The sequence below is a fragment of the Oryctolagus cuniculus genome, chromosome 5, assembly GCF_051225735.1.
Source record: "Oryctolagus cuniculus isolate XC-2025 breed Fujian yellow rabbit chromosome 5, ASM5122573v1, whole genome shotgun sequence".
NCBI classification, from domain to species: Eukaryota; Metazoa; Chordata; class Mammalia; order Lagomorpha; family Leporidae; genus Oryctolagus; species Oryctolagus cuniculus.
The window spans coordinates 155,455,302-155,481,469 of record NC_142871.1 but is presented as its reverse complement, the minus strand read 5'-3'; the positions used below and the strand labels follow the sequence as shown (position 1 = coordinate 155,481,469).

The 26,168-nt window shown below is 44.1% G+C and overlaps 1 protein-coding gene and 1 non-coding gene across 10 annotated transcripts in view; both read left to right on the top strand.

The window, feature by feature from the left end:
* Window positions 1–26,168, top strand: part of JARID2 (jumonji and AT-rich interaction domain containing 2) — a 258,168-nt gene that overhangs the window by 178,444 nt on the left and 53,556 nt on the right. For all 9 annotated transcript variants that reach the window (XM_089334426.1, XM_089334424.1, XM_089334427.1 and 6 more), the window contains one exon: window positions 14,215–14,384. In XM_089334426.1, coding sequence (XP_089190552.1) covers window positions 14,215–14,384 — 170 coding nt within the window. The remainder of the gene's footprint in view (window positions 1–14,214; window positions 14,385–26,168) is intronic.
* On the top strand, window positions 1,043–1,151 carry LOC127493324 (U6 spliceosomal RNA). Its single transcript, XR_007923381.1, has one exon. It is a non-coding gene; the product is annotated as a U6 spliceosomal RNA (small nuclear RNA).

Below are 26,168 nucleotides of genomic sequence, written 5' to 3'. Positions count from 1 at the left end.
TGAAGCAAAGAGCCGGGAGCTTCTTCCTGGTCTCCCACGTGGAAGGGTAGGGGCCTTCTTCCACTGCCTTCTCAAGTCATGAGCTGGATCAGGAGAGGAGCTGCCAGAACACGAACTGGTGCCCATTCGGGATGCCAGCCCCTTCGCTTGGTTTTTATTTAAACTTCTGTGTCATGGGTCCCACTGATGTGTCTTCTGGAACTGTCCTGGTGGCTGTTAGTGTGTAATGGCCCCTGACTGCCTTCTCCCAGGGGAGGATTTGCCATTGCTCCAGGATCATCACAAGGCACAAACAGTAAGGAGGAGAATTACTTTTCTTAACTGGTAGCAGATTCTTTAATTATGATCATGTTTTCTAATCTTTACACAGTTGTTATAAAAACCTAGGTTTCTTTTAGAAAATTTCTGAAAGAGTGTGTGAATTATAGTGAAGCCTTTGATTACAGAACAAACTTCACTTTGCATTTTGGTTGGTGATAGCTGAAGTAACACTGTCTTCTTTGACAACTACAAATGGTTGTGGTCCAGCCTACTGAATAAATTCTGTCATAGCTCTAAATTGAGTATTTTGAGCTTGTTCCTGACGAAACATGTATTTGGACCATGTTATGTTGCTTTAGTTTTTTATTTATCCCCTTGACTATAAAATAACTTTTTTGAGTGTCTGTTAGGGAATAGTCCTGTTGATTTTAGTTCTTGGCACATTCTTGGTTTCTAAAAATGCCATACCATGGGACTGGTACTATGGCTTAGCAGGTGAAAGCTGCCATCTGCAGCACTACCATCCCATTCAGCCACTGTTTCAAGTCCTGGCTGCTCCACTTGCAATCCAGTTTCCTACTAATGTGTCTGGGAAAGCAGCGGAAGATGGCCTCAGTCCTGGGGTTTCTGTATCCAGCTAGCAGACTTGGATGTAGCCCTTGGCCTAGTGATGTCTGTTGTGGCCATTTGGGGAGTGATCCAGCGGATGGAGGACATTTCTCTTTCTGTTGATCTCTTCTCTCACTGTAACTCTTTCAAGTAAATAAGTAAATGCTGGACTGTGTATTCATTTTAGCCTCACAGGTATTAAAATAGGAACGATTAAGAGAAAATCAGCATGACCCCTGTGCAATGATGACACACAAATATGTGAAGTGTTCCATATTTTAAAAACTGCCAAAATATAAAAGAATCTGGACTGTGAGTTTCTGTGTATTTTCCATATAAGCAAGAAACTTTGAGTTAACATGGATTTGGTGAGATGAAAAGAGATTGCTACCAAGATTCACGTTAGTACTTCCTGCAAGTAGTGCCTGGAGTCTTAGCTGGCTCCAGATTTTAGCAAGGCTCTGTCACAGCTCTGGGATGATCCCAGAGCTGGTGTCTCAAGATTCACTATTGCCATCTATTGGTGCTTGTGGGCCACTTCAAGCAGTTTCCAATGGGTGGGAAATTGTGTGGAATGCCTTTCCTATTTGCTTTCCTTTGCATAAAGTCCTGCTCTGTGAGGACTTCGATTGCAGGGGAACTAGCAGTCCTTGTGGGAGCTGACTAGTGCCTTGGGTCTGTCCTGCTCACTGAACTTTAGAATTCCACTGATGAAACATCCTGTTTATACAGGATGAACATCTCTGTTTTGCCCTTTGAAAGATTCCACTGGATTTTCTTTAGCATTGTACCTTGTTTCTTCATATATTTTTACTTTTTTTCTTAAAACCTGATTCTTGCCTCACAGGATCAATTCATCTCCCTTCATAACCTCCCTAATGACCAGATTTCTGGCAGTTTACAATGCTGCGGTTGGCTAGTGAGGAACCAATCAGTGAAAAGCCGCCAGAGATGGTGGAAAGGCAAATTACCATTTTAACGGGCTTTTCTGTGTTTTAAAAATTGAATTTACTGGCTGGCACCACAGCTCACTAGGCTAATCCTCCACCTAGCGGTGTCGGCACACCTGGTTCTAGTCCCAGTCAGGGCGCCGGATTCTGTCCCGGTTGCCCCTCTTCCAGGCCAGCCCTCTGCTGTGGCCCGGGAGTACAGTGGAGGATGGCCCAAGTGCTTGGTCCCTGCACCCCATGGGAGACCAGGAGAAGCACCTGGCTCCTGCCTTGGGATCAGCGCGGTGCGCTGGCCACAGCGGGCCGTCCGCGGCGGCCATTGGAGGGTGAACCAATGGCAAAGGAAGACCTTTCTCTCTCTCTCTCTCTCTCTCACTGTCCACTCTGTCTGTCAAAAAAAAAAAAAAATGGAATATACTTTATATGATTTGCTCACACCTGGTAAACTAAATTCACACATTAGGACTTTCTTTGGTTAGGTGCTGCCTAGATTTAAGATACTACCATGGATTTTTCTTCTGTCTTTTTTATTTCCATCTGGCTTATGATCTAGTTTTTGCTCAAGACTGCCAAGACAGGAAAAGTGTTTGTTGAGAGGAAGATTTACAAGTCTTCTGACCCTGATAACAAACACAAGGCTGTGCCACCTGGGGATGGTGGGAGGGCAGGTGATTGACTCTGACATACAGGTGACTTTTATGACTGACAGAACAAAAGGGCTTTGTTGCTGCTCTAATTGGTGATGAATAATGCTCCCTCTCCAATTTGACATGGTTGCATTCTAGATCACAAAGGAACTTGGTGTCAAGATTTTTCCTTGCTGATGACAGTCAATTTCCAGGCAGAATTTCCTGGTTCTTTGAGATTTCAAGATGCTGCCTAAACGCCGGCGCCGCGGCTCACTAGGCTAATCCTCCACCTAGCGGCGCTGGCACACCGGGTTCTAGTCCCGGTCAGGGCGCCGGATTCTGTCCCGGTTGCCCCTCTTCCAGGCCAGCTCTCTGCTGTGGCCCGGGAGTGCAGTGGAGGATGGCCCAAGTGCTTGGTCCCTGCACCCCATGGGAGACCAGGAGAAGCACCTGGCTCCTGCCATCGGATCAGCGCAGTGCGGCGGCCGCAGTGCACCAGCCGTGGCAGCCACTGGAGGGTGAACTAACGGCAAAAGGAAGACCTTTCTCTCTCTCTCTCTCTCTCTCACTATCCACTCTGCCTGTCCAAAAAAAAAAAAAAAAAAAAAAGGCTGCGTAACATTTCAAGAAACAATTAAATAATTTCATTGATTGGATCCAAAGCTTTAGTACATACTACTTTTTATAACATTTGTGTAGTGTCAACCGACTGAGATTTATGCACATCAGGGAATATTGTAATTGCAAAAAAGTTGTGCCTAACTTGTGCATATTTAATGTAACTTCAAAAATTTCTTCTTTTTCCTGGACCCTAACCTTCTCCCCTGCCCTTTATTGTCTGTGTTCTTGGGCAGTGAGACATTTGTGAGCAATTGTGACATCGGCCCAGTGTAGGAGTAGTGTTGGGTTTGCAGGGCTTCCCTGTCATCAGACCAGCTCCTTGATGCATAGAGCTACTGAATGTAGTTAAGAGTAGGTATGTCACCTCTTAGTGGGTGCCTCGGCATCCCAAAGATAGCTCATGTGAGTTTCTGATTGTTCTTCTGATCATTAAGGCTTTCTTCTTAAGAAGCTGAAGATAAATAGTATTGCTACCATTTAATACTTCAAAGGAATTATAGGGTGAGTTTTTGAATTGTTAAATCTGTCCTTCTGGAGCAGTATTCTTAAATCTGAAAGTCGCCCGACTTTGGTGTTTTCTTTGTGAACCAGCATCTAGAACTTGATGTGAGGATTTTTTATGTCGGGAGGCAATTTGGAAGTTTTTACTTTAATTTCCCAGTGGATATTGACAAAATCTCAGTATTTCTCATGTAAAATTATAGAATTGTACATTAAAGGAGTTATTATATTTCCGTGATCCTTGTTTCAGTATTTAAAGTCTATATTTTCATTTTATCTGAAAGAGAAAGAGAAGTGGGAGGAGTATATTTCACCAACTGCTTCCCTGTTCAGATTTTTGTAATGGCTTATACTGAGCCAGAGGGAAGCTAGGAAAGTAGAACTCAATTCACATCTCTCATGTTTGTGACAGTGATCTCATGCGCCCCTGATATACATTTGCAGGAAGCTAGAATCAGAAGCAGAGCCAGGACTTGAACACAAGTGTGGGCGTGCCAAGTAGTCACCAAGTCAGAGATCCAAGAGGCTTAGAGCTAGACAGCCTTTGTTTTTCCTGTTTGTATCCCTATTATTTTTCTAAAAATAGCTTATGTGAGAGAATTGAGGCCCAATTGCTGGAGATGGTAACTCAGGTTTTGTGATGCTAGGGCTCTTTTCTGCCACTCCACTTTCTAAAGGGGACTTTCCAGCGACTCAGCATGAGAGCATCCATCCCATCGCAGTTCCTTTAACCAAATCCTCTGTGGCAAACTTTTACTCTAAATAGCTCCCTTTGTAACTTAATTAAGACAAGTGCTCTAAATATTTAATATCCTGTGGTTTTTTGCATAAACAAACTATTTCATCTGTTTACATGTAACGCAAAAAGTAAGGCTGTGAAACAGGATGGCTGTGTCCCCAAAATACTATAGAACAGGCATTTCGTTTGATAGAACTTCAATCCTGGAGCCAGTCCCTCTCCCTTTTGGTCACTGTGTGTGTGTGCTGGTAAAATAAACGTGCGTTGCCACTACAGGAATAGGGTACTTGTCAGCTTAGAGGCTGCTGCTTCTCGTTACGGAGTTTGGTGGAAGTTGGTCTCCACTGGCCTCTGGGCTCACTTGAGGATGTGTTTATTTTCTCTGTACTAGTCAGGATGTTTACAACCATCCTGTGTGGTTTGCCCACAACTGTACTTGCATTTGAATTTGGTGGGCAGCTTGCCCTGCGTGGGGGATATCCCCTGCTCGACCCCCCACAAACTCCAACACATGCACAAGGCCACACTCTCATTTCTTTGAGTAGCTGCCAGGTTTGTAGTGTATGTGTCTAAGGGTAGAATAGAGTGGATAATTATTTTGGGGATGGAAACACAGGGAAAAAAATTTTTTTTCTTTTTTTTTTTGAATAGGCCTTTCAACAAGTTGGCAAAGCTTCAGCGCCCCCTCCCACACTAGCACAAAGAGCACAGCCATGCTGGTCACTTTGCATTTGCCAGACACACAGTGTCTTATTTTCTGATTTTGAATGAAGAAATCTTCCCTTTTCCCCCTCTTACCCATTACATGCCCCATGTTTAGAATTGGGATATAATCTAAATAATTGGATTTACTGGCTTATGTGTTTCATATCAGAAAATTGAGTTAATAAAATGATGTTTTGGCATACACGTCCTTCAGCAAGGGACCAGCTGTGCATTTGCTTCTGACCACTTGGTTTTCCTGGCTCCTACTCTCTCAGCCTGTGTTACATTGCATGAGCTGTGTCCTTTTAGATTCGTAAACTATCAGATACCTCAGGCAGAAATGGAATTTAATTAGAGACAGCCATTGTACCATATCATAGAGATTGAGTACACAGATAGTGAGAAGCTGGGTGATTTCTGCACCATAGATGACCCCCAGAGGAAACCTGAGGAAACAGTCCTACCCTCTTGTGAGGCTCCTAGTGGCCAGCTGCCCAAGAAATGTCACAACTTATCATTTGAGGAAGTGGAGGAGGGGCCTAGGGCTATTGGAGAACATTCAGGGGGTTTCTTTACAAGGCTTGTCTCAAAATGTACTTGTTAACTTTCTAGTGTTTATTTTGTTCCTTTATAAAGACCTTTTTTTTTAAGTCTAAAAAAATCAACAATGTATTAAGTAGGTTTTTTTAAGATCATAAAGGTAGACATTTTTATGATGGCTGGTGATACCACCAAATGAAAGGAAGCTCAGTGGGTAATCTGCATTCATGAAACAGAGGGAGTAGGCCTCTTCTTGTGGGGAGTTGGTACCACTTGGTCTAAAACTGCGTATGAGCTGATCGGCCTGTCTGCATGATGGGCCTAGCAGATTGTGGCCAGGGATGGTTGCACTGCATGAAGACACACAGAATACAGTGAAAGGCCTGTGCCTCATGGTGCTCAAGACCTGAACTCAGACTTTCATTGGCTTTTGTGGAATGATAGCAATGGTGAAACATCTTACTCAGTGGTGACAGAAATTGTGATGATGTGCTTAGGTGTTTGGAACTCCATTTGGGTTTCCCGTATGGGTTACAAGAGCCCAAGTTCTTGGGCCATCTTCTGCATGGGGTGTTGGTATCGCAGGAGGCATTTTTTTTTTTTTTAATAAAGATTTAATTATTTACTTGAAAGGCAGAGTTACAGGGAAGCAGAGAGAAATCTTACATAGGCCAGTTCACTGCCCAAGTGGCCACAGCTGCCAGAGCTGAGCAGATCAGGAGCTTATTCTGGGTCTCCCGTACATGTGCAGGGACCCAAGAACTTCGACCATCTTCTGCTGGTTTCCCAAGCCATAGCACAGAGCTGGATCAGAAATGGAGCATCCAGGGCTCGAATTGGCTCCCAGATGGGACGCCAGCACTTGAGACAGGGGGTTTACCCACTATATCACTGCACCAACCCTGCTTATCTAATTTTTTGTGATGGAATTCCAGCCAGCTATCTCTCGGGCACATCTGGATCACTGTTCCATCACTCCAATGCCAGTTAATGGGATTCCTGAATCAGGCTGAATTGGGAGTGATGAACTGTGTGCAGCATAGGTGCCTTTCTCCTCTTCCTCCTTACTAGCAGCTTTGGAGCATCTAAAACAAGCACTTCCTGTAGTGGAAGCTACAGTATAGAGCACTGTGTGGGCCCTCACTCATAGTGCAGAAGAATGCATTCAGGGTGCTATGGTGGGCCGTGGCTGATGCTTGTGCCTCTCTGAGGAGGTGACTTTTGCTGAGACACCAAAGAAGTAGCCTCCATTAAAGCAGGCACAGGGACCGGTGCTGTCGCTCACTTGGTTAATCCTTCACCTGCAGCACCGGCATCCCATATGGGCACTGGGTTCTAGTCCCCGTTGGGGCACCCTTTCTGTCCTGGTTGCTCCTCTTCCAGTCCAGCTCTCTGCTGTGGCCTGGGAGGGCAGTGGAGGATGGCCCGAGTGCTTGGACCCTGCACCTGCGTGGGAGACCGTCGCGGCCATTTTGGTGGTGAACCAACGGTAACGGAAGACCTTTCTCTCTGTCTCTCTCTCTCAATGTCTAAATCTATGAAATAAAAAAAATAGCAGGCACAGTATGCTGCCTTAGCTTGTGTGGGTGCTGATAAGCCAGCTGTGGCCAGGTCAAAGGGGGAGGGCATGCCACGTGAAGAGAACAGTTTTGAGTAAGCAAGATCCCCTCAGATTGTTTTTAACAACCTTTTCTTCTGGGGTGGAAATAAATGGCCTACACAATAAGGTATCACAATGGGACCAGATCACTTTATTCATTGACTTTCAACTCTTACTCCCTTTCGGGAGAATATTTTAGCTTCAGTGTGATTTAGTCAGCAGAGCTTCTTTTTGTTTCCTGTGAACAATGTCCGGGCTTCTACTAAACCTGCCAACTTCTAGAGGGGCACACAGAGGTGGACTTGCCCATGACAAGACTTCAGCTCAACTGCCATGTGGATGCTCTGTGGGGTGGCACAGAAAGCTCTGCCTCATAGATCTAATGCTCAGCTCCTCCTGCTCCTGTTTGTTCTGCCTTTCAAGCTCTGTGGCCCTTGTCAGGTCTCATCGTGCAGTGAGGGGTCTCTTCTAGATCTGGCAAAATACCAAAGTCACTAGCTTATAACATTATCGCAGATACTAGAAGGAATTCCTCCCAGATACATATCTTCTGAGGTTGCTGTTTGAATTTGTTGTCCTTTAAAGCACACACACACACACACACACACACACACACAGAGTCGCTGCTTCCCTCACCAGCACTGGGCCCCTGCACCCACATGGGAGACTCAGAAGAAGTTCCTGGCTCTTGCCTTCAGATCAGCGCAGCTCTGGCCATCTGGAGAGTGAACCAGTGGATGGAAGATTCATTCTCCCTCTCCCCTCTCCCCTCTCCCCTCTCCCCTCTCCCTAACTCTTTCAAGTAAATAAATAAATAAATAAATAAAAATAAAAGAAGTGCGTTAGTGGATCGAAGATCTCTGTGTTTCTTTGCCTTTCAAATATAGTGAAAAATAATAAAAGCAAAGTTAACTTTGTAAGCCTTGTGGGACTCTAAGAGATGAAAGGTCACACTTGCAGGCCTGTCCTTTGTGGATTCTTCTGTCCTCGTTTGTCTTGTTCTTTTTCTTAAGATTTATTTGTTTGTTTGTTTGAAAGGTAGACTTACACAGAGAGGGAGAGACAGAGAGAAAGGTCTTCTATCCTCTGGGTCACTCCCCAGTTGGCTGCATGGGCCAGAGTTGTGCCGATCTGAAGAAAGCCACGAGCTTCTTTTGGGTCTCCTACGCAGGAGCAGAGAATCAAGCACTTGGGCCATCTTCTGTTTTCTGAGGCCATGGCAGAGAGCTAGATCAGAAGAAGAGTAGCTGGGAGTAGAACCGGCCCTCTGTCTTGTTCTTTAACTCCTGGTTTCGTCTAGGTCTCATGGATACCTAATCACATGTTCTTAGGAGCTTGGAGCTAATGCATTTTGCTGCCACTTTGTAATCTGTTATTACCTTACTTTTCATAGTCTCACTGGGAAAATCATATCGCACAAATTGCCTTTTATTTGCAGACTGGTAGCAGCAGTTTCTCTCTAAGGTCCCAAAATTGTAAATTATGTCTATGTCCCCTCTGTCGTCTGTCTCTTCTGTGTTTACTTGTTTGTTTCTCATTGGGGCTGCGTCATGTGTGGCATTTGTTGTTGCTGTCATTCTCTCCTGCAGGATTTCCTGTAGTCCCCAGAGTATGAATTGTCTTTGTTTTAATGAAGATGGACACATGATGTAATTTCCAGTTGAAAAGCTTTTCCATAGAACAAAAAATTAGAAGTATTTTTCATATTAGCAACAAAATTGGTTTTGTTTGGAAACAGAGGGTACATTGGGGTGAAGAAAGGTCATTCTGTTGGTATGAGTGCCCAGGTGAGGGCCGTGTGGCAGTGCAGTGACGCGCTGCTATGCAAGGTATGGCTGCTGCCAGGGTGGGGACTCAAGTTCAGGAACCCAGAATGAGCTTTAGGAATCTCAAGCAGTTGACTTGTATAATAAATTTGGGTTTGTAATCAATGTCTTACTATGTCTATTTCAATTTTCTATGTTATTGGAGACTTTTTTTTTTTTTTTTTTTTTTTTGACAGAGTTAGTGTGAGAGACAGAGAAATCTTCTTTTTTCCATTAGTTCACCCCCTTGGTGGCCACTACAGCCAGTGTGTTGCGGCCGTGGCGCTGCACCAATCCGAAGCCAGGAACCAGGCACTTCCTCCTGGTCTCCCATGCGGGTGCAGGGCCCATGGACCTGGGCCATCCTCCACTGTCTTCCCGGGCCACAGCAGAGAGCTGGACTGGAAGAGGAGCAACCAGGACAGAATCTGGTGCCCCAACTGGGACTAGAACCCTATGTGCCGGTGGTGCAGGCGGAGGATTAGCCTAGTGAGCCGCAGCGCCGGCGAGACTAGTTTTTTAAGATTTATTTTATTTGAAAGTCATAGTTACAGGGAGGTAGAAGCTGAGAGCTATTATCCATCCACTGGTTCAGCAGCCAGGCTGAAACCAGGAACTTCTTCTAAGTCTCCCACATAGGTTCAGGGGCCCAGATACTTTGGTCATCTGCTGCTGCTTTCCCAGCCACATTAGCAGGGATCTGGATTGGAAGTGGAGCAGCTTGCTCTGCTACAGCGCTGGCCCCAGTCATTTGTAACAGAACATTTGTAAGGCAGGAGTAGAATAACCAAACATAAATTTCCTCCTCTTGATTTGAGAAGCACTGTTTTATTTATCTGAATGTCTTCCACATTCTCATTATCCCATGTCCCTTGTGAACGGCCCTGCTCTGGGCTTTGAAGCTTCTCCTTTTTATACTCACCTCACACACAGGTAGTCAGCAGATTTCAGAAATGCTCTTTGTCCCTGTAACATAGAGACATTGGCATTGTCTTAACTGCTGTGTTCTTTATAATATTTGGGGATTTCTGTTGGTTAGCTTTTTTCCCCCCTTTAAGGCAGAGGCAGAGATGAGAGAGAACAGACAAACAGATCGTCCTTCTGGTGGTTGATTCCCCAAATTTCTGCAGTGGCAGAGCTGGGCCTGGAACTCCATCCAGGTCTCCCATGAGGCTGCAGGGGCCCAAGCACTTGCACATCAGCAGGGAGCTGCATTGGAAGTGGTGCAGCTGAGACTGAAACCTGCATACTTATGGAATCCTGTTGTTGAACATGATAGCTTAACCTGCTGCACCACCGTGCTGGCCCCTATTAATTAGCTTTCTATCTATATCTTGTTAAAAGGCCTATGTCATGTTGGTTATTTTTTGGTTCTCAAGTTGGTTTGCTTTCTTTTTTCTTTCTCTTTTTTCTTTTTTAGGTTTATTTGGGAGACTGTAAGCGAACTCCCATCTACTGATTCACTCCACAGATGACCACTGTGACTGGGGCCAGAGTTAAAGCCAGGTCTCCCATATGGGTGATAGGGACCCAGTTACTTGAGCCATCGTCACTGCTACTGAAGTCAAGATCCACAGGCAGTGGTAAACCTCAGTGTTCCATTGTGCATCTTGACAAATATCTATTTTGAAAGCTAGGCTAAATGCCTACTTTCTTAAGTCTTTTTTTTTTCCCCCCAAGATTTTATTTATTTGAGAGATAGAGACAGTGAGAGGGAGAGACAGAGAGAAAGGTCTTCTTCCATTAGTTCATTCCCCAAATGGCCGCAACGGCCGAGCTATGCCAATCTGAAGCCGGGAGCCAGGAGCTTCTTCTGGTCTCCCACACGGGTGCAGGGGCCCAAGGTCTTGAGCCATCTTCTACTGCTTTTCAAGGCCATAGCAGAGAGCTTGATTGATAGAGAGCAGCTGGTACTAGAACTGGCACCCATATGAGATGCTGGCACCACAGGCAGAGGATTAACGTACTGTGCCACAGCTCGGCCTCTCTTAATTGCTTTTGATATGCTGTGAAATTTGTAGATGTTTAAAAAATACATTTATTTCTTTGAAAGGCAAAGAGAGAGATCTTTGAGTCCCTGGTTTACTCCCTAAATTTGCTGTAATAGTCATGCCTGAGCCCAGAGTCAGGAACCAGAAACTCTTCCCTATTCTTCTGCACAGGTGGTTGGTTCCTAAGCACTTGGGGCATCTTTCACTACGTTCCTAGGCACATTAGCAGAAAGCTGAAGTGGAATAGCCAACTGGGGCTGCAACTGGCACTCCCAGATGGGATGCTCATACTACCAAAAGTAGCTTTACCTACTGCACTATTTGCAGGCCTGTTTGTAGATTTTTTTGGAAGTCTATAGATTGCCCAGTAGTGAATGTCAATTCGTATCAGGAATGTGAATCTAGATAGTACTGTTTTTGATGGGACATAGACAATGCAGTAGTCCATCCTTATCCACAGTTTTGTCTTCATTAGAATTGCTCTCTGCCATCAACACAAAGGGTCAATGTAAACAGATCACATCTGTATACCTTCTATAATGGTATGCTACAATTTTAGTTTGTAAGTGAAACTTTATAGGAAGAACGTAGTCTACAAAGGATTGTTACTGTTCAGTTTCAGGCATCCACTTTGGGCCTTAGAATGCTTGCATTTAAAGATGTTAATTTTTACACAAAGTATAGAAACCTGTTTTGTATTTATGTGGCTGTAGTATTTTGTTAAACACTAGAGTGTTTTTTAAAATGTCATGGTATACAAACCATCAGCGTTTAGGATATTACACTTATGATTGTATATAATTCACTCACAAGAAGAGAAGACTTAATTTATGGTTCACAGATGTACCTGATTTCTTTTTTGGCAGTTTGGAGTGATATGCCAGTATTTGGGATTCTAACAATATGTATTAGAAACCCTGAACCATGAAGTTGCTTTTTGGTTGTTTTTGCTGTATTCCTGCCCTCAAGTAATTATTTCTTGAGGATCATGAACAGGGCTTATGGACATTTTATAGCAATACGTTCATAGCCTCACAGATGCTTACTGCTGTGTTAGAAGTTGAGGTCTTTATAATGAAAGAAAAAGCTATTATTAGATAAACTTATGAATGTTAGTTCAGCATACTGGGGTGGGCCTTGAGCTCCAGGTCTAAGCCATCAGATGGATGCCTGCATCCCTTAACAGAATACTGACTCAAGTCCCAGGAACTGATTGAGCTTCCTGCTAATGCATCCTGGGGGCAGTAAATCGTAGCTCAAGTGCTTGGGCCCGTCACCAATGTGAGACTGTGATAGATAGAGTCTTGGGTTTCTGGCTTTAGTGTGGCCTAGCTCTGCTTCGCAGGAATTTTGGGAGTGAACCAGCAGATGGAACGTATCCCTATCTCTTTGTCTCTGTCTCTCACTCTCTTGCTATATCTTTCCAATAGATTAAAATCAATCAATTAATGAAAACAATATTTAGTATTCTGACTTGTATAGAGAATGGAAAATTCATCATTGGCAACTGTCAGGAAAACAGAGGGGCTGGCACCGTGGTTCACTTGGTTAATACTCCGCCTGCGGCACCAGCATCCCATATGGCGCCAGGTTCTAGTTCCGGTTGCTTCTCTTCCAGTCTAGCTCTCTGCTGTGGCCCTGGAAGGCAGTGGAGGATGGCCCAGGTGCTTGGGCCCCTGCACCTGCATGGGAGATCAGGAGGAAGCACCTGGCTCCTGGCTTTGCATCGGCGCAGCGCCAGCTGTAGTGGCCATTTGGGGGGTGAACCAACGGAAGGAAGACATTTCTCTCTCTGTCTCGCTCTCACTAACTCTATCTGTCAAATAAATTAAAAAAAAAAAAAAAAGTAGAGAAATATTTCCAAAATACATTACAGTTTACACTGATGGCAAGAAGCATCTTTTCACATAAGAGTTTGCAGGTGAAAGGGTCCATTTATACTGGTCCAGTTTCCACCAAATGAATAAGTTAGAGGGTTACTACCAGTGTGGGTCTGCATAAGGAAGGACTGTCCTAAAATGGATACGGATTGTCAACTTGACTCTATTTTGAAGGGTAATCCACAGTTTCGTGTGTGTAGGAAGAAGATTGGGTAGACTGGAGAGAAATATTTTTTTTTGCATTGCAGACTTTTTTTGTCATTTAGTATGTAAAACCTTTTTAATACAGATGATTATAATGTGATACAAATGTTTGCTGTGCAGCATCCTGTTGTTGTAAGCTTTTGCCTTTCGGAGGTTCCTTTTCTTTGTCACCTTTTGGTAACTCTCCTCCCATTGCCACCAGCTCTGGTAGATCTGTGTCGTAATTCTTCCTCTCTGAACTGGAAAGCATTCTGTAACAAAAACAGATTCAAGTTCTGCCATGTAGTCATGCAGAGGTTCCAGGGAAATCATTCACTAGGTCAGATGTCTGCATTTGCTGCTCCAGGCTTCCCAAGGCTGACATTAAATGTGTTAGCTTGCTGGACTTATTTGGTTAGGTTGTTGGCCAGCCCCATTCCATATAGCTGTAGGAGTGAGGTCCTGTTTCCTTGGTGCCTGGCACCAAAGGTTGCTCCCAACTTCAGAGGCACCACATTCTTTGTGTTATGGTATCCTTCTTCTGTGCTTAAAGTCAGCAGCAACAGGTTGAGGCCTTCTCATTTCATGTATCTCTTCTTTGCTTCCTCCCTCGGCTGTGTCTTTCTAACTCTTTTCTTGCTTCACAGGCTTTAGTTAGGTAAGTGAGCTTCAGTGGCTGAATTCAGGAGAGATTAGAGTGGAGCCACTATTCCTGCTGGGTCAGGAGACTGGGAGGTAGAGATGGACACTGGATGAAAGGACATAGCCAGAGAGGATTGTATTCAAGGCAGCATCTCATGACTGGATACAGTATGGCAGCATCCTATACTTTGGGATGAAACAAAATTATGAGAGGCATTAATTATATGCTGTTGGCATGTGCAATTTTTTTTAAAACATGCAGGAATGTGTGTGGTTAGTATGTATGTATTCACTGGTACATATACTTGTTCATGATCCTTATTTTATATCCATATATAAAATACAGCCCTTTAACTAAATTTATTGCACCTTAAAGCAGGCTTGTGGTTTACGAGAGTGTGCGAGATAAAGAACTTTTATTAGGAAGAATGAGTTTGCTTGAAATAGGCTTGCCTTTTTTTTTGAGGATGAGGGAGTACCTTGATTTCATTGCTGTATGTAGATCTACATCTTTTGGTCTCTGCTTAATTTATTGTTACTTCTTTTCTTCTTTTACAGGCCCAGGCTGCAAGCACAAAGGAAGTTTGCTCAATCTCAACCGAACAGTCCCAGCACAACTCCAGTGAAGATTGTGGAGCCATTGCTACCCCCTCCTGCTACTCAAATCTCTGACCTCTCTAAAAGGAAGCCTAAGACAGAAGATTTTCTTACTTTTCTCTGCCTTCGAGGTAAGAATGCATTACCAGCACACTTCTCAAGCCTCGTTGAGAGAAAAAGGAGTAAAACCGCATTGTGCCTTTCTCCAGCATTCACCTTTCAGTTCTGCAGCCTGAACTTAGGGCCCTTCTGCTTGACCAGGGGCTGTCTAGGTGTTGTTGCTGAAACAGGTGTTGCTTGAGTCGTGAGTCTTTTTTTTTTTCCCCCCATTTTCTCTTGATGGCTGTATTCCTCTTCTTGGCTTCTCAACACACAGTAGCACAGTTTGTAGTTCTAATTGCTATAATTTGATTGCTCCAAGCCACCCCTTTAGAACCTTCAGTCACTACCACAGTCAGCTGTCACCACATTTGCACACACATTGCTGTTTTTGGATATCTTGTCACTTTGTGGTGGAGGAGCTTTGAATGGCTCTTCCCAGGTTTCCTGAGACCTCTTGCCAGTGAGCCAACGTGACATGGTACAGTGCTCTCCTGGCACGGTACTACTCAAAGAAAAACAGTAGTTGTTAAGTATTATTTCAGTAAAACCATGTATATGTGAACACAGAACAAGGTGAAAATAAAATTTTATAGGAAAGCATGAGATTGGATTTATCAGGACTTAGGAAATTGTTTATTATGGAAGCTAAGATTCCTATCACTTATGATGGGTGTGGGGAACCTTTTTTTCTGCCAGGGTCTGTTTGGATATCTGAAACATCAATTGCAGGGCATACAAGATTATCGACTTAAAATTAACCTGCTATATAGACTTTCTGAATTCTGAGTCCTGACTGCAGTTGCCTTGGCAAGGCCACTCCAGATAACTTAATGGGCCTTATTTTGCCCAATGAGCCCTCTTTCACCTCTGAGTTGAAAGAGCACAAAAATTGTTACAGAGATAGAAGGATGTAAGTCCATATCAAGGAGAGTTTTCATGGACCATTTTAAACAATAACTTTCTACCTGATGTTCCATCACTCCTCTGAACTCTACTACAGATTTCGTTCAGATATGGATTTTTTCCTGTAGCCATTGAAATTTGAGAGTTGACAGGGGTGCAGTTCCATTGTGTAGTCCTGAGACCCTACCCCCCACCCCCCACCCCCACCCCACCCCAGTTGACATTGCCTACAGTGTCTTGTTGTGCCCATTTTGCAAGCAAAAGTGTGAAGATCAGAATCTGGGGATGCCTTTAATTGCTGTCTCTGACTTTGATACTTGTGACGTTTTAAGATTATAGGCTCATAGAAATGATGTTATATCTGTGAATCCTCTTGGGAGGCACAAAATTTCATTCTGTTCTTATACAGATGGTGTTCACATTGGTTGTTCAGTTAAGGTGGTATGTCAGGTATTTTCCATATAAAGTTAAATTTATTAACTTTTATAATTTATGAATGTATATGGGAGTGAGTTACTTGAAATTATGTACATATTTCATTTATCATGAAGCTAGATTCATTAATATCATGGTGTTTTTACAGACTGATACCCTGTTTCATTCAAAGGGTTGAAACATGTTAATATAATTTTATTTATTTACTTATTTATTTGTTTATGAGAAAGAGAATGAGAGCTCCTTTCTGCTGATGCATTCACCAAAATGCTCACCACAGGCAAGAGTGGGCTGGGGACAGAGCCAGGAACCAGGAATGCAGTCCACATTTCCCTTCTGGGTGGCAGAGCCCATTTACTTCTGCATCTCAGGGTCTGCATTAGCAGAAAGTAGAATCAGGAGCCAGAACTTAGGCTAATGACCCGCTTGAGTGCTAGTATCATTTTAACATTCCAGATTCCAGATCTCATACGTGGAGCCCCTTCTGGCTGGCCTGTTCATCTTTTTGATGTGTCCCTGTTAGTCTTATAGGTTGAAAACAAGGTTTCATTGGGTCTTTTTTCTCGAATCTGTGGCTGTTTAGTGATCCTTCAGAAGTTGTTTAGAATCCATGTTCTGGGCACTAGGTGTTCTTGAAGCTATTGGGTTGTCATTTCTCTTAGCAGTTATTTCTGGCCTGAGGTTGTTGCACACATGCTTGTTGAGTGTATCTAATGTACGTCTCCTGCTCTTTGCATAAAATCAAAGTCAGCATCAGTACATCCAATATCAATTTACAGCCAAACGTTTTGTAAGATTTTCTTCATTCAGTGCTTATGACCTGGCTCTTGTTACTACTACCATCTCTGCTGCCACCTCTCTCCCATGTAGAACTTTTTTTTTTTTTTAATATTCTTTCTCCTGTAAGATTTATTTATTTATTAGAAAGTCAGAATTACACAGAGAAAGAGGAGAGGTAGAGAGAGAGGTCTTCCATCCACTGATTCACTCCCCAGTTAGTCACAACGGCTGGAGCTGTGCCGATCCAAAGCCAGGAACCAGGAACTTCTTTTGTCTTCCCATGCGGGTGCATGGGCCCAAGGACTTGGGCCATCTTCTGCTTTCACCAGGGCATAGCAGAGAGCTAGATCGGAAGTAGAGCAGCAGCTGGGTCTTGAACTGGTGCCCATATGGGATGACAGTACTGCAGGCGGCGTTTTTACCTACTACACCACAGCGCCAGCCCCTAGAACATTTTTAATCTTACTTTTCTCCTGTAGCCAACATGATTGATTGGTTCTTATTCCATCCCTGGTTGCTCTGTTTCAGTATTGCCTTTGTGACTGGGTTGCTAGCAAAGGAAAAACCAAGAACTGTGGTTTGTATTTGACATTATCAGCTGTAGTGATAGGCCCTGAAGATTTTAACGACATAATGAAGGAGAGTAATCATGTTCCTATTAGAAATTTCCTACCCTGTGTTCATCACTTGGTCCTGCATAAAGGCGATGGGTAGGTAGGCTCTCCAGTAGTTCAAATCTATTATTCTTTAACAAACTCCTTCTGAGAGATTCTAGTGATTCTTGGTGTTGAGTGTGAAGAGAGAAAAAAGAAAACTTTGGGGGAAATATGGCAGAATCTGGCGCTGTATTGGCCACCAAGGCTGAAGGGAAGAGGAGAACTGGCCAACAGGCTGTGAATCTGGTAGGACTGGGTTGGTATCCTCAGAAATGGAAGAGGAGATTGGGATGAGGAAGGAATTTGAGCTGAAGAAATCTAACAGGGGCACAGCACAGCAAGATGAGTTCAGGTGAATAATGTCCTATGGTGATGGGACTCTTACTTTGTGACTTTGGGTCATGTATGTCGTTTTACTGCATTTGGAGCTGCTCTTGAAAATGGCACCTACAAGTTGACCACGTTGGCAAGATGAGAAAGGAATTTTGTCTAGAATTACTGTGGTCAGTTTAGAGATTATGAGTAATGGTCTGTGTCTCCAGAGGATCCACTGCTCCTGTTCTCTTGGGACAAAGGGGAATTTCTCTTTTGACCAAGGAATGGCTCTTTTTCACAGAGCTGGTAGAGCCGTGTTAGTTTTTAGGGCCCAGTGATCAGGACATAGAGGAACAGGGCAGGGACTTTCTATGTCTGTGTGTGTATGTAGAGAGGAATGTGGATGTTTGTGCGGAATGTACATATGTTTTACTTTTTAAATTCATATTTTCTCTGGTTCTTTGAGATTTGGAGAGGCCTATACTTTGAGAGGTATGTTTATTGTTCAGATAAATAGGATGTAGCGAAGGTATTACCACATACTCAGTTTTGAAATTTAAAGATTCCAGAGAACCATCTTGTCATAGATACAGTTTACTACTTTGAGTTGTCAGATGCAACAAAGAATTAAGTGGAACCTAGGATTTGTTTGAATCAATTTTGGAAATACTAGGCTGATTCTTGGAAATTTCTCCTCTATTTGTGAGGCCATACAATAGGTTGCGTTAAGTTTTGTTTTTAGCTAGTGGTGTACAGTAAAGGCTCTTACTGCACTCAGGTTTCTCCTCTGCTTTTTAGATCTGAGAGTCCTCTTAGCTTTAGAATGCTGTGTTTTTAGATCTGTGAGTCACCTTAGCTTTCGAATGCTGTGTTTTTGTGAGATGAAGTATGTTTACTTGTTCCAGCTCTGAAAGCACGAAATGACAGAGGATGTGTCTGATACCTTCGTGAACCTGGAGTCTGAAAGATTTGGTGGCATTAGATGGCATCTTCAGTGTATAATTGCTTGAGCACTCATGTTATGAAATGTATAGGAATGAATTGATGATTCTTGACTTTGTGGCACTTAAAGAATCTTCTGTTAATTTAAGAAAAGTAAAGGTGTTCTTGGGAATATAAGCAGGAGAGAATGTTGGCAAAAAATGAACTTTTAGCCTCCTCCCCATTTCTGGGAGACAACCACTGTTAATCACCTGCTTTGTGGATTCTCCCCAAGCCTGCTGTCTGTGTAATACGTATTTCTTCTTGGAATAGTATTGCATTAGCCTTTTATTTTTGCAGCCTGGTTTTCCTGCTTAACGGTGCCCTACAAACACTTGGCTGTCAAATCATTTTAATAGTTTAACAGTGTTCCATCTTGTGAATGTCTCATAATTTGTCTAATTCCTGATTTACATTTAGATGTGTTTCTAACTTTTTATATCAGTGGCTGATGACACATATCCCTGGTTTAATCTTTGCTTCATCTGAAGCCTTTGCTGGCAAAGTTGACAGTGGGGAATCTGATTAACATTTCTCATACCTGCATTCTAATTTGATTTCTTCTTTTTTGGTGCTGATTCCAAAGCAAATGGAGCTTGTCAAAGGCCTGAACCTCCTGTTGAGTTTAGAGAGCCCAGTCAGTCCATCACCCTTGGATGACAGGGGCCTGTGTTAGGGTAAAGAGGACCATGTTTAATAAGCTCATTATTTGTAGGAAAGAAAGTCTGGTTGCAGAAATAATGAAAGAATCAAATCAGAGACCTGGCAGTGCTGTTTGTTGCCTTGGATTGCAGGTCATTCTTTTCTCCAGTCCCCAATGAGTGCATTTCATAGTCTGTGTGCTGACTTGGAATGTGGAAGAGAAGCCCTGAGGCTGAGAGGCAGGCAGTGAATGGAGTCCTGTAAGCCTTGTTTTTCATGATCTGTTAGTGAAGACTGGAAGGCCCTTTCCTCTGAACCCCCTTAAGTGCCTTTTGTGAAAATCTTGAGAATGAAAATCTCCCCTCATCCTTTAGCAGTAATATATAATGTAATCCCAGCTCATTCAAGGGTTAGGATACTCACAGACCTATTGGCTAAGTTTGGTGAGACTCTGTTTTCCTCTTCAATACCTGACCTAAAATTTTTATAGGAAAGGAAGATGGAATGAACAATACAGTGGGACCTGAAGTGTTTGCTTGCATTTATCTTTAAATAGCTACTTTGAAGGGGTCCACTTGGCTCTTGCCGGAGGCATAATTAGTGTCATTCCTTGGATGTCCTGGGAAGTGGGTCTCTGTGTGTTGCACTTGCAGATTCCTGCTGCCCTGCTCCTTCTTGTATCCAGCCTTATTGTCCTTAATGAGTTCTGTCATCTTCCCTTTGTTCTGACTATGATTATTAAGAGATCAGGAAGAATTTAATGCAGTAGAACAGTGCAGGTTAAGTGATTCTCTTATTTCTTTTATTTTTCCTCTGTGTGGGGTACTGCAAACCAGGCTGCCATGGTTCTCTGCATCTCAGCTGGGCCTGGAAAGAGCTTTTATGGGGGGAATTCCTTGTAAATGGGGGACTGCTTGCTTGCCTTTTGTTTCTCCTAACATAACCTTCTGTAATCAGCTGCCATTCAATTGCTAATTAATACAGCAAACCTTTATTGAACCCTTTTTATATGCTAGACACCTAGAAAACAGATTAGACACAGGAAAGCAGTCTCAGGTGGTAGTTGAAATAGAGGGTATGGCAATCAGTGTGTGAGAATGCCAGGGTGTGGGTATGTTCCACATGCAGGCGGGAAGGAGGGATGGCTGTCTTGAAAAGGAATATGAATAGGTGAGGAACCTTTGGGGGAAGCAGTTCTGCAGAAGCTGCTGCCAACGTGGAGATTGCTCTTGGGTTTGTTCTTGGAGGCCTGCAGCTAAACCACGGGAATTAGGATGTGTGTCAGGCTGTGCAGGCTATGGTTTAGGTTTCAGAGAACCTCCGAGGTTCTGCAGAGGTGACTTACAGTGCCTCGTGGGTTAGGAAGGTGACCCAGCAGGATTTTGGAAAATGGACTGAGTCTACAAGGAGTCCCATTCTGTGGTCTTGTAGAAGCACAAGCGATTTAAGTCTGCTAGCACAGTTTATCAGTATGTAAGGAAGAAATATGGAGCCTTGGAATTCTTGAGGTCTGAGGAAGGGAAGGTTGGATCCCTTGTTATTGCTCTGTGACCGTGATCCATGCAGGCGCCAAGATATCTTGCTCTGAGGGTTGGCCCTGCTCCCAGCTGGCTGGTCTCTGACCACGTTTGCCTTCCCTGAAGATGAAAGCAGGTTGGCTCCTGTTCCCTTCCCAGGGCTGCTGGCTCAGACTCAGTAGTACTTCTCAGCATCATCCCCGGCTTTCTCCTCCCTGTCCTGATGCCCTAGTATCTCCTGTCTTTTCTAAAATGTATTTAGAGAAGGTATGTGGGGAAGAACTTTTAGTTGCCCTACATGTAGTTTGTTTCTGGAGTTCCTAGCTGGTTGTGAAGGTTTCGTTCCTCAGACAGCACTGAATTTGCTGGTCTCTGCATCCCACCAGCCGCATATTCAGCTTCTCTACAGGAGCCAAAGCAGCAACTTGGCTTTCCCAAGCCACAGAGACTTGGGTGGCTTGCGGTGGTTGTGAGTTGATGGAGTTAATTCTAACAGCTTCAGCTTCTCTGCTTGAGGTGGCACTGTGATGTTAGTGTTACCCAGCACTGTGATGGAGTCTTCCTGGAATTCTATTTGATGTGTGTTTTAAGCCACCTGTGCAGAGAAAGTGTGGAAAAGGTTAGAAGGGATATGTTCCCTCATTTCACGTAAAGATTCTAGGTGGTTAGGTGATTGTGATGCTGGGAGGGAAGTGATGTGCTGTTCATTGAATTCTCATTGCCCAAGCCTTCCTGGTAAGGCTCTTCGCAGGTGGAACACATGCCCTTTCCAGGGGAGTTTCCTATAGGTGGGATCACATGCGCAAAGCTGGGTGCTTGTGCCTTTAGTTTCATGCCTGCAGGCTATGATTGAGGAGCAGGGGGAATTCTGAGGGAAAAACTTGTTCTTCCTTTAGATTCCTATGTAGCTGAAGATTTCCAGATCTGCCTGGCATTACCCTCACGTTTCATACTAACTATTCAATTTGTTGTACATTTTTACAGCCCTCTCCTTTATGATCCCCTTTGCATTTGATAAAGATACATGCCTCTATTGTCTCCAAAGAAGCAGAGTTTGATTTTACAGCTGTGAGTTATGTGTGCTATTGAAGCCAGCTATTTACCAAACATCACTTCAGTGTGAGTTGCTGAGAGTGGTTTTGTATGAATTACTTCCACACCTCTGGTATGATCACAGTTGTTTTGACTAAAGACATGATGGGCATTTTCAAGACCAAGTATATGAGACTACAGGGGCCTTGACTTTGTCCTAGAGTTTTAGATTCCGTGTGACATCTGTTTCAGTAGTTGTCCTTTTCCTATGGAGATGCACATAGTAAAAGAAAATGAGGGCTGGCGCCGCGGCTCAATAAGCTAATCCTCCACCTAGCGGCGCCTGCACACCGGGTTCTAGTCCCAGTCAGGGCGCCGGATTCTTCCCGGTTGCCCCTCTTCCAGGCCAGCTCTCTGCTGTGGCCCGGGAAGGCAGTGGAGGATGGCCCAAATGCTTGGGCCCTGCACCCGCATGGGAGACCAGGAGAAGCACCTGGCTCCTGCCTTTGGATCAGCACGGTGTGCCGGCCGCAGCGCGCCAGCCGTGGCGGTCATTGGAGGGTGAACCAACGGCAAAAGGAAGACCTTCTGTCTCTCTCTCTCGGTATCCACTCTGCCTGTCAGAGAGAGAGAGAGAAAATGAGGTCCCAGGATGGTCGTTCCTGGATAGGCAGCTACTTAGTCAATAAGGGATTGCTATACATTTCCGTGTTGGTGCCAGATATGAGGGGTTGAACATTTTAAAATTTATTATGGGCTGGTGTTGTGACGTAGTAGGTAAATCCTCTGTTGTTTTTTTTTTTTTTATTATTTTTTTATTTTTTGACAGGCAGAGTGGACAGTGAGAGAGAGAGAGACAGAGAGAAAAGTCTTCCTTTGCCGTTGGTTCACCCTCTAGTGGCCGCCGCGGCGGTGCGCTGCGGCCGGCGCACCGCGCTGATCCGATGGCAGGAGCCAGTAGCCAGGTGCTTTTCCTGGTCTCCCATGGGGTGCAGGGCCCAAGTACCTGGGCCATCCTCCACTGCACTCCCTGGCCACAGCAGAGAGCTGGCCTGGAAGAAGGGCAACCGGGACAGAATCTGGCGCCCCAACCGGGACTAGAACCCGGTGTGCCGGCGCCGCAAGGCGGAGGATTAGCCTAGTGAGCTGCGGCGCCGGCCTAAATCCTCTGTTTTATAATGCCAGCATCCCGTGTGAATGCCCGTTGGAGTCCTGGCTGCTCCACTTCTGATCTAGCTCCCTGATAATGCACCTGGGAAAGCAGTGGAAGAAGGCCCAACTGCTTGGGCCTATGCACCCACATTGGAGACCAGGAAGAGACGGGTAACCAGGACGAGACCTACACAAACTGGACCCGTTCCAGCCATTGGCAACCATTTTGGGAATGAACAAGCAGATAGATTTCTCTGACTCTTCCTCTGTATTTCAGTAAACTCTGCCTTTCAAGTAAATAAAATCTTTTTTTTTAAAGTGATGTTCAGCAGGTGTTATCTCAATGTTTAAAACAAAAATATATTGCTAATATTATTTTAACTTTTAGACAAGTGATAGTTTTTTTGTTGATCTAATAGAGAATCATTAAAGACATGAATGAACCATTTTAAAAAAAATTATAGGGGCTGGCATTGTGGCATAGCAGATGAAACTGCCACCTGTGATGGTGGCATTCCATTTGGGTTACAGCTCATGTACTGGCTGTTCTGCTTCTGATCCAGCCCCCTGCTGATGGCCTAGGAAAAGCAGTGGAAGATGCCTCAAGTGCTTGAGCCCTTGCTAACCCATTTGGAAGACCTAGAAGAAGCTCATGGCTCCTTTCTTTTGCCTGGCCCAGCCCTGGCTATTGTGGCCATTTTGGGAGTGAACAGGCAGATGGAAGGTCTTTCTCTGTAACTCTGAATTTCAAATAAATAAATTAATCTTAAGGAAAAAAAGAAGAAAATGATAGCACACAGAGTAAAGGTTGAGTATATCTGATCTGCAATACTTAGGACCAAAAATTTTTTTTTTTTTTAAGATTTATTTATTTTACTTGAAAGTGACAGTTACGAAGAGAGAGAGAGAGTTAGTTCTTCCATCCACTGGTTCACTGCCCAGATGACCGCAACGGCCAGAGCTGATCTGATCCGGAGCCAGGAGCCAGGAGCTTCTTCCAGGTCTCCCATGTGGGTGCAGGGGCCCATGGACTTGGGCCATCTTCCATTGTTTTCCCAGGTCATAGCAGAGAGCTGGATTGGAAGTGGAGCAGCCAGGACTCGAACTGGTGCCCTTAGGGAATGCTGGCACTGCAGGCGGTGGCTTTACTCACTATGCCACAGCGCTGGTCCCCAGAATTGTTTTTGATTTTAGAATTTTTCAAATTGTAAGATAGATTTTACCTGTTGATCTTCCAAAAGTCTGAAATGCTCTGAAATCTGAAACTCTTTGACCATCAGGTTTGGGAGCATTTTGAGTTCCAGTTAGAAATACTCAACCTGTATTTTTGTATTTTGATATAACAAGTAATTTTGGTGTGACATGCAAGTGGATGATGTTTAAGAGAACCCATTATAAATTCTTTCTACTCCATAAATTATAAAGGTCAACCAGCAAATGCTACAGAGGTTATCGTTCAGTGTGTTAAAATTGTCTCCTAGTATTTTGTGGGAACTGTGTGTGTGTGTGTGTGTGTGTGTGAACACGAGGTGAATGCAGACAGCTGGTTGTGTAGGTCTCTGGGATGGGACAATGCCTGGTATACACAGTATTGGATTAATGAACTGAAGTAGTTGTTGCAGCTGCCTTCTCCTATGATTTCTCAAATGGATGATACTTTCTCCCTCCTCTATCATGGGAAGTCATTAGGTAGCTACATCTCTGCTCCCTACCCCAGTGCCCCCAACCTGTTTCCTTTGACGTTTTGTTTTTTAATTTAATGTGATAGAAAGCACAGATCAGTTTTCATTCTGTTTGTGTAGATTAAGGGTGAAATCCCGGGAAATGCCAATTCAGCAGGCTATCCCCATGTTAATTGGGTCAAGCAAACAGAATTTGACTCTTCAACTAATTGACAGTGTGCAGGGAATCCCTTTAGGGTCTTTCCAAAATACAGTCAGCTACATCTGGCTTGTTAAGATCAAGAGCTGGTCGAGGGAGGGGAGATAATGGGAAAGAGGGTTTGTCTGTTTACATGATTCATGGAGAAGAATCCAATTTTATAGAAACCGCAGCTCAAATTAGAGAAAGCAAGCTTTTGGATTAAAATGATTTCTGTTGTGGTTGTAACATACCACAGTTTGATTTTTGTCCAGATGAAAACATTTGGTTTGCACTTCAGTAAATATTGTAGAGACATTGCCAGCTAATTCTGAAAAGTAATGAAATACGGCTTTGGCAAAGCACAGATGCATTCCATACTCCCGATTCCTCTTATCTGATCCAAGTTCAGGTTTTTTTCACATTTGGTAATGCACTTGAATAATCAGGGGAGAAAGTACGGTTGTAATTCAATAGAAACCTGTATACTAAAAACGCATTTACAGTCACTGAATATAAATTACTCTCTTCTACCCCAAATCATGCAGTCCTTATCTTTCTAATACATTCATCTTTAATTGATAACTTCTGAAAACCAGGGTTTTTAACATAAGAGACAGCTGATATATCTCCATTTGATAATGTCAGGCTCTCTCACTTGCTATTTAATGTCCTTGTGGATGGGGCTTGTACGTTCACATGGAGAGTCCATCGCAAGCAATAAAGGGCATGACTCAGAATGAGGGTCTGGTAGGCTCTTTCCCCGCTCCTGTTGTTTATATATCCTTATTGGTGTTTTTCAGTGCACCTTTGGTGAATGCTATCATGGAAAGGAGCAGTTCTCTTTTTCGAATGTGTTTTCAAGTTAGGAACCATAGCTTTCTCCCAGCTTTCTCTTCCTGGGTTTCCATCTGTATAGCTACATTCTCATTGTCTTGAATGTTGTCTTCACAATGAGGTTTTCTTTTTTTTTTTTTTTTTTTTTTTGATAGGCAGAGTTAGAGAGAGAAGGTGTGCATATGCGCGCGCGCGAAAGGTCTTCCTTCCATTGGTTCATCCCCCAAATGGCTGCTACGGCTGGCGTGCTGTGCGGATCCGAAGCCAGGAGCCAGGTGCTTCCTCCTTGTCTCCCATGCGGGTGCAGGGCCCAAGGACTTGGGCCATCCTCCACTGCCTTCCTGGGTCACAGCAGAGAGCTGGCCTGGAAGAGGGGCAACTGGGATAGAAGCCAGTGCCCCAACTGGGACTAGAACCTGGGGTGCCGGTGTCGCAGGTGGAGGATTAGCCTAGTGAGCCTCAGCACCGGCCCACAATGAGGTTTTCAAAAGATTGTCACTGACGTTGTGATGAAGCTTGTTAAGCTTGGCCTGCAGAGCCAGCATCCCATATAGGCTCCAAGTCAAAGTCCCGGCTGTTTCATTCCAGCCTCTTGCTAATGCCCCTGGGAAAGGAGCAGAGGATGGCCCAAGTGCTTGCATGCCTGTAGGAGACTCAGTAGAAGCTCCTGGCTCCTGGCGTCGGTCTGGCACAACTGTGGCCA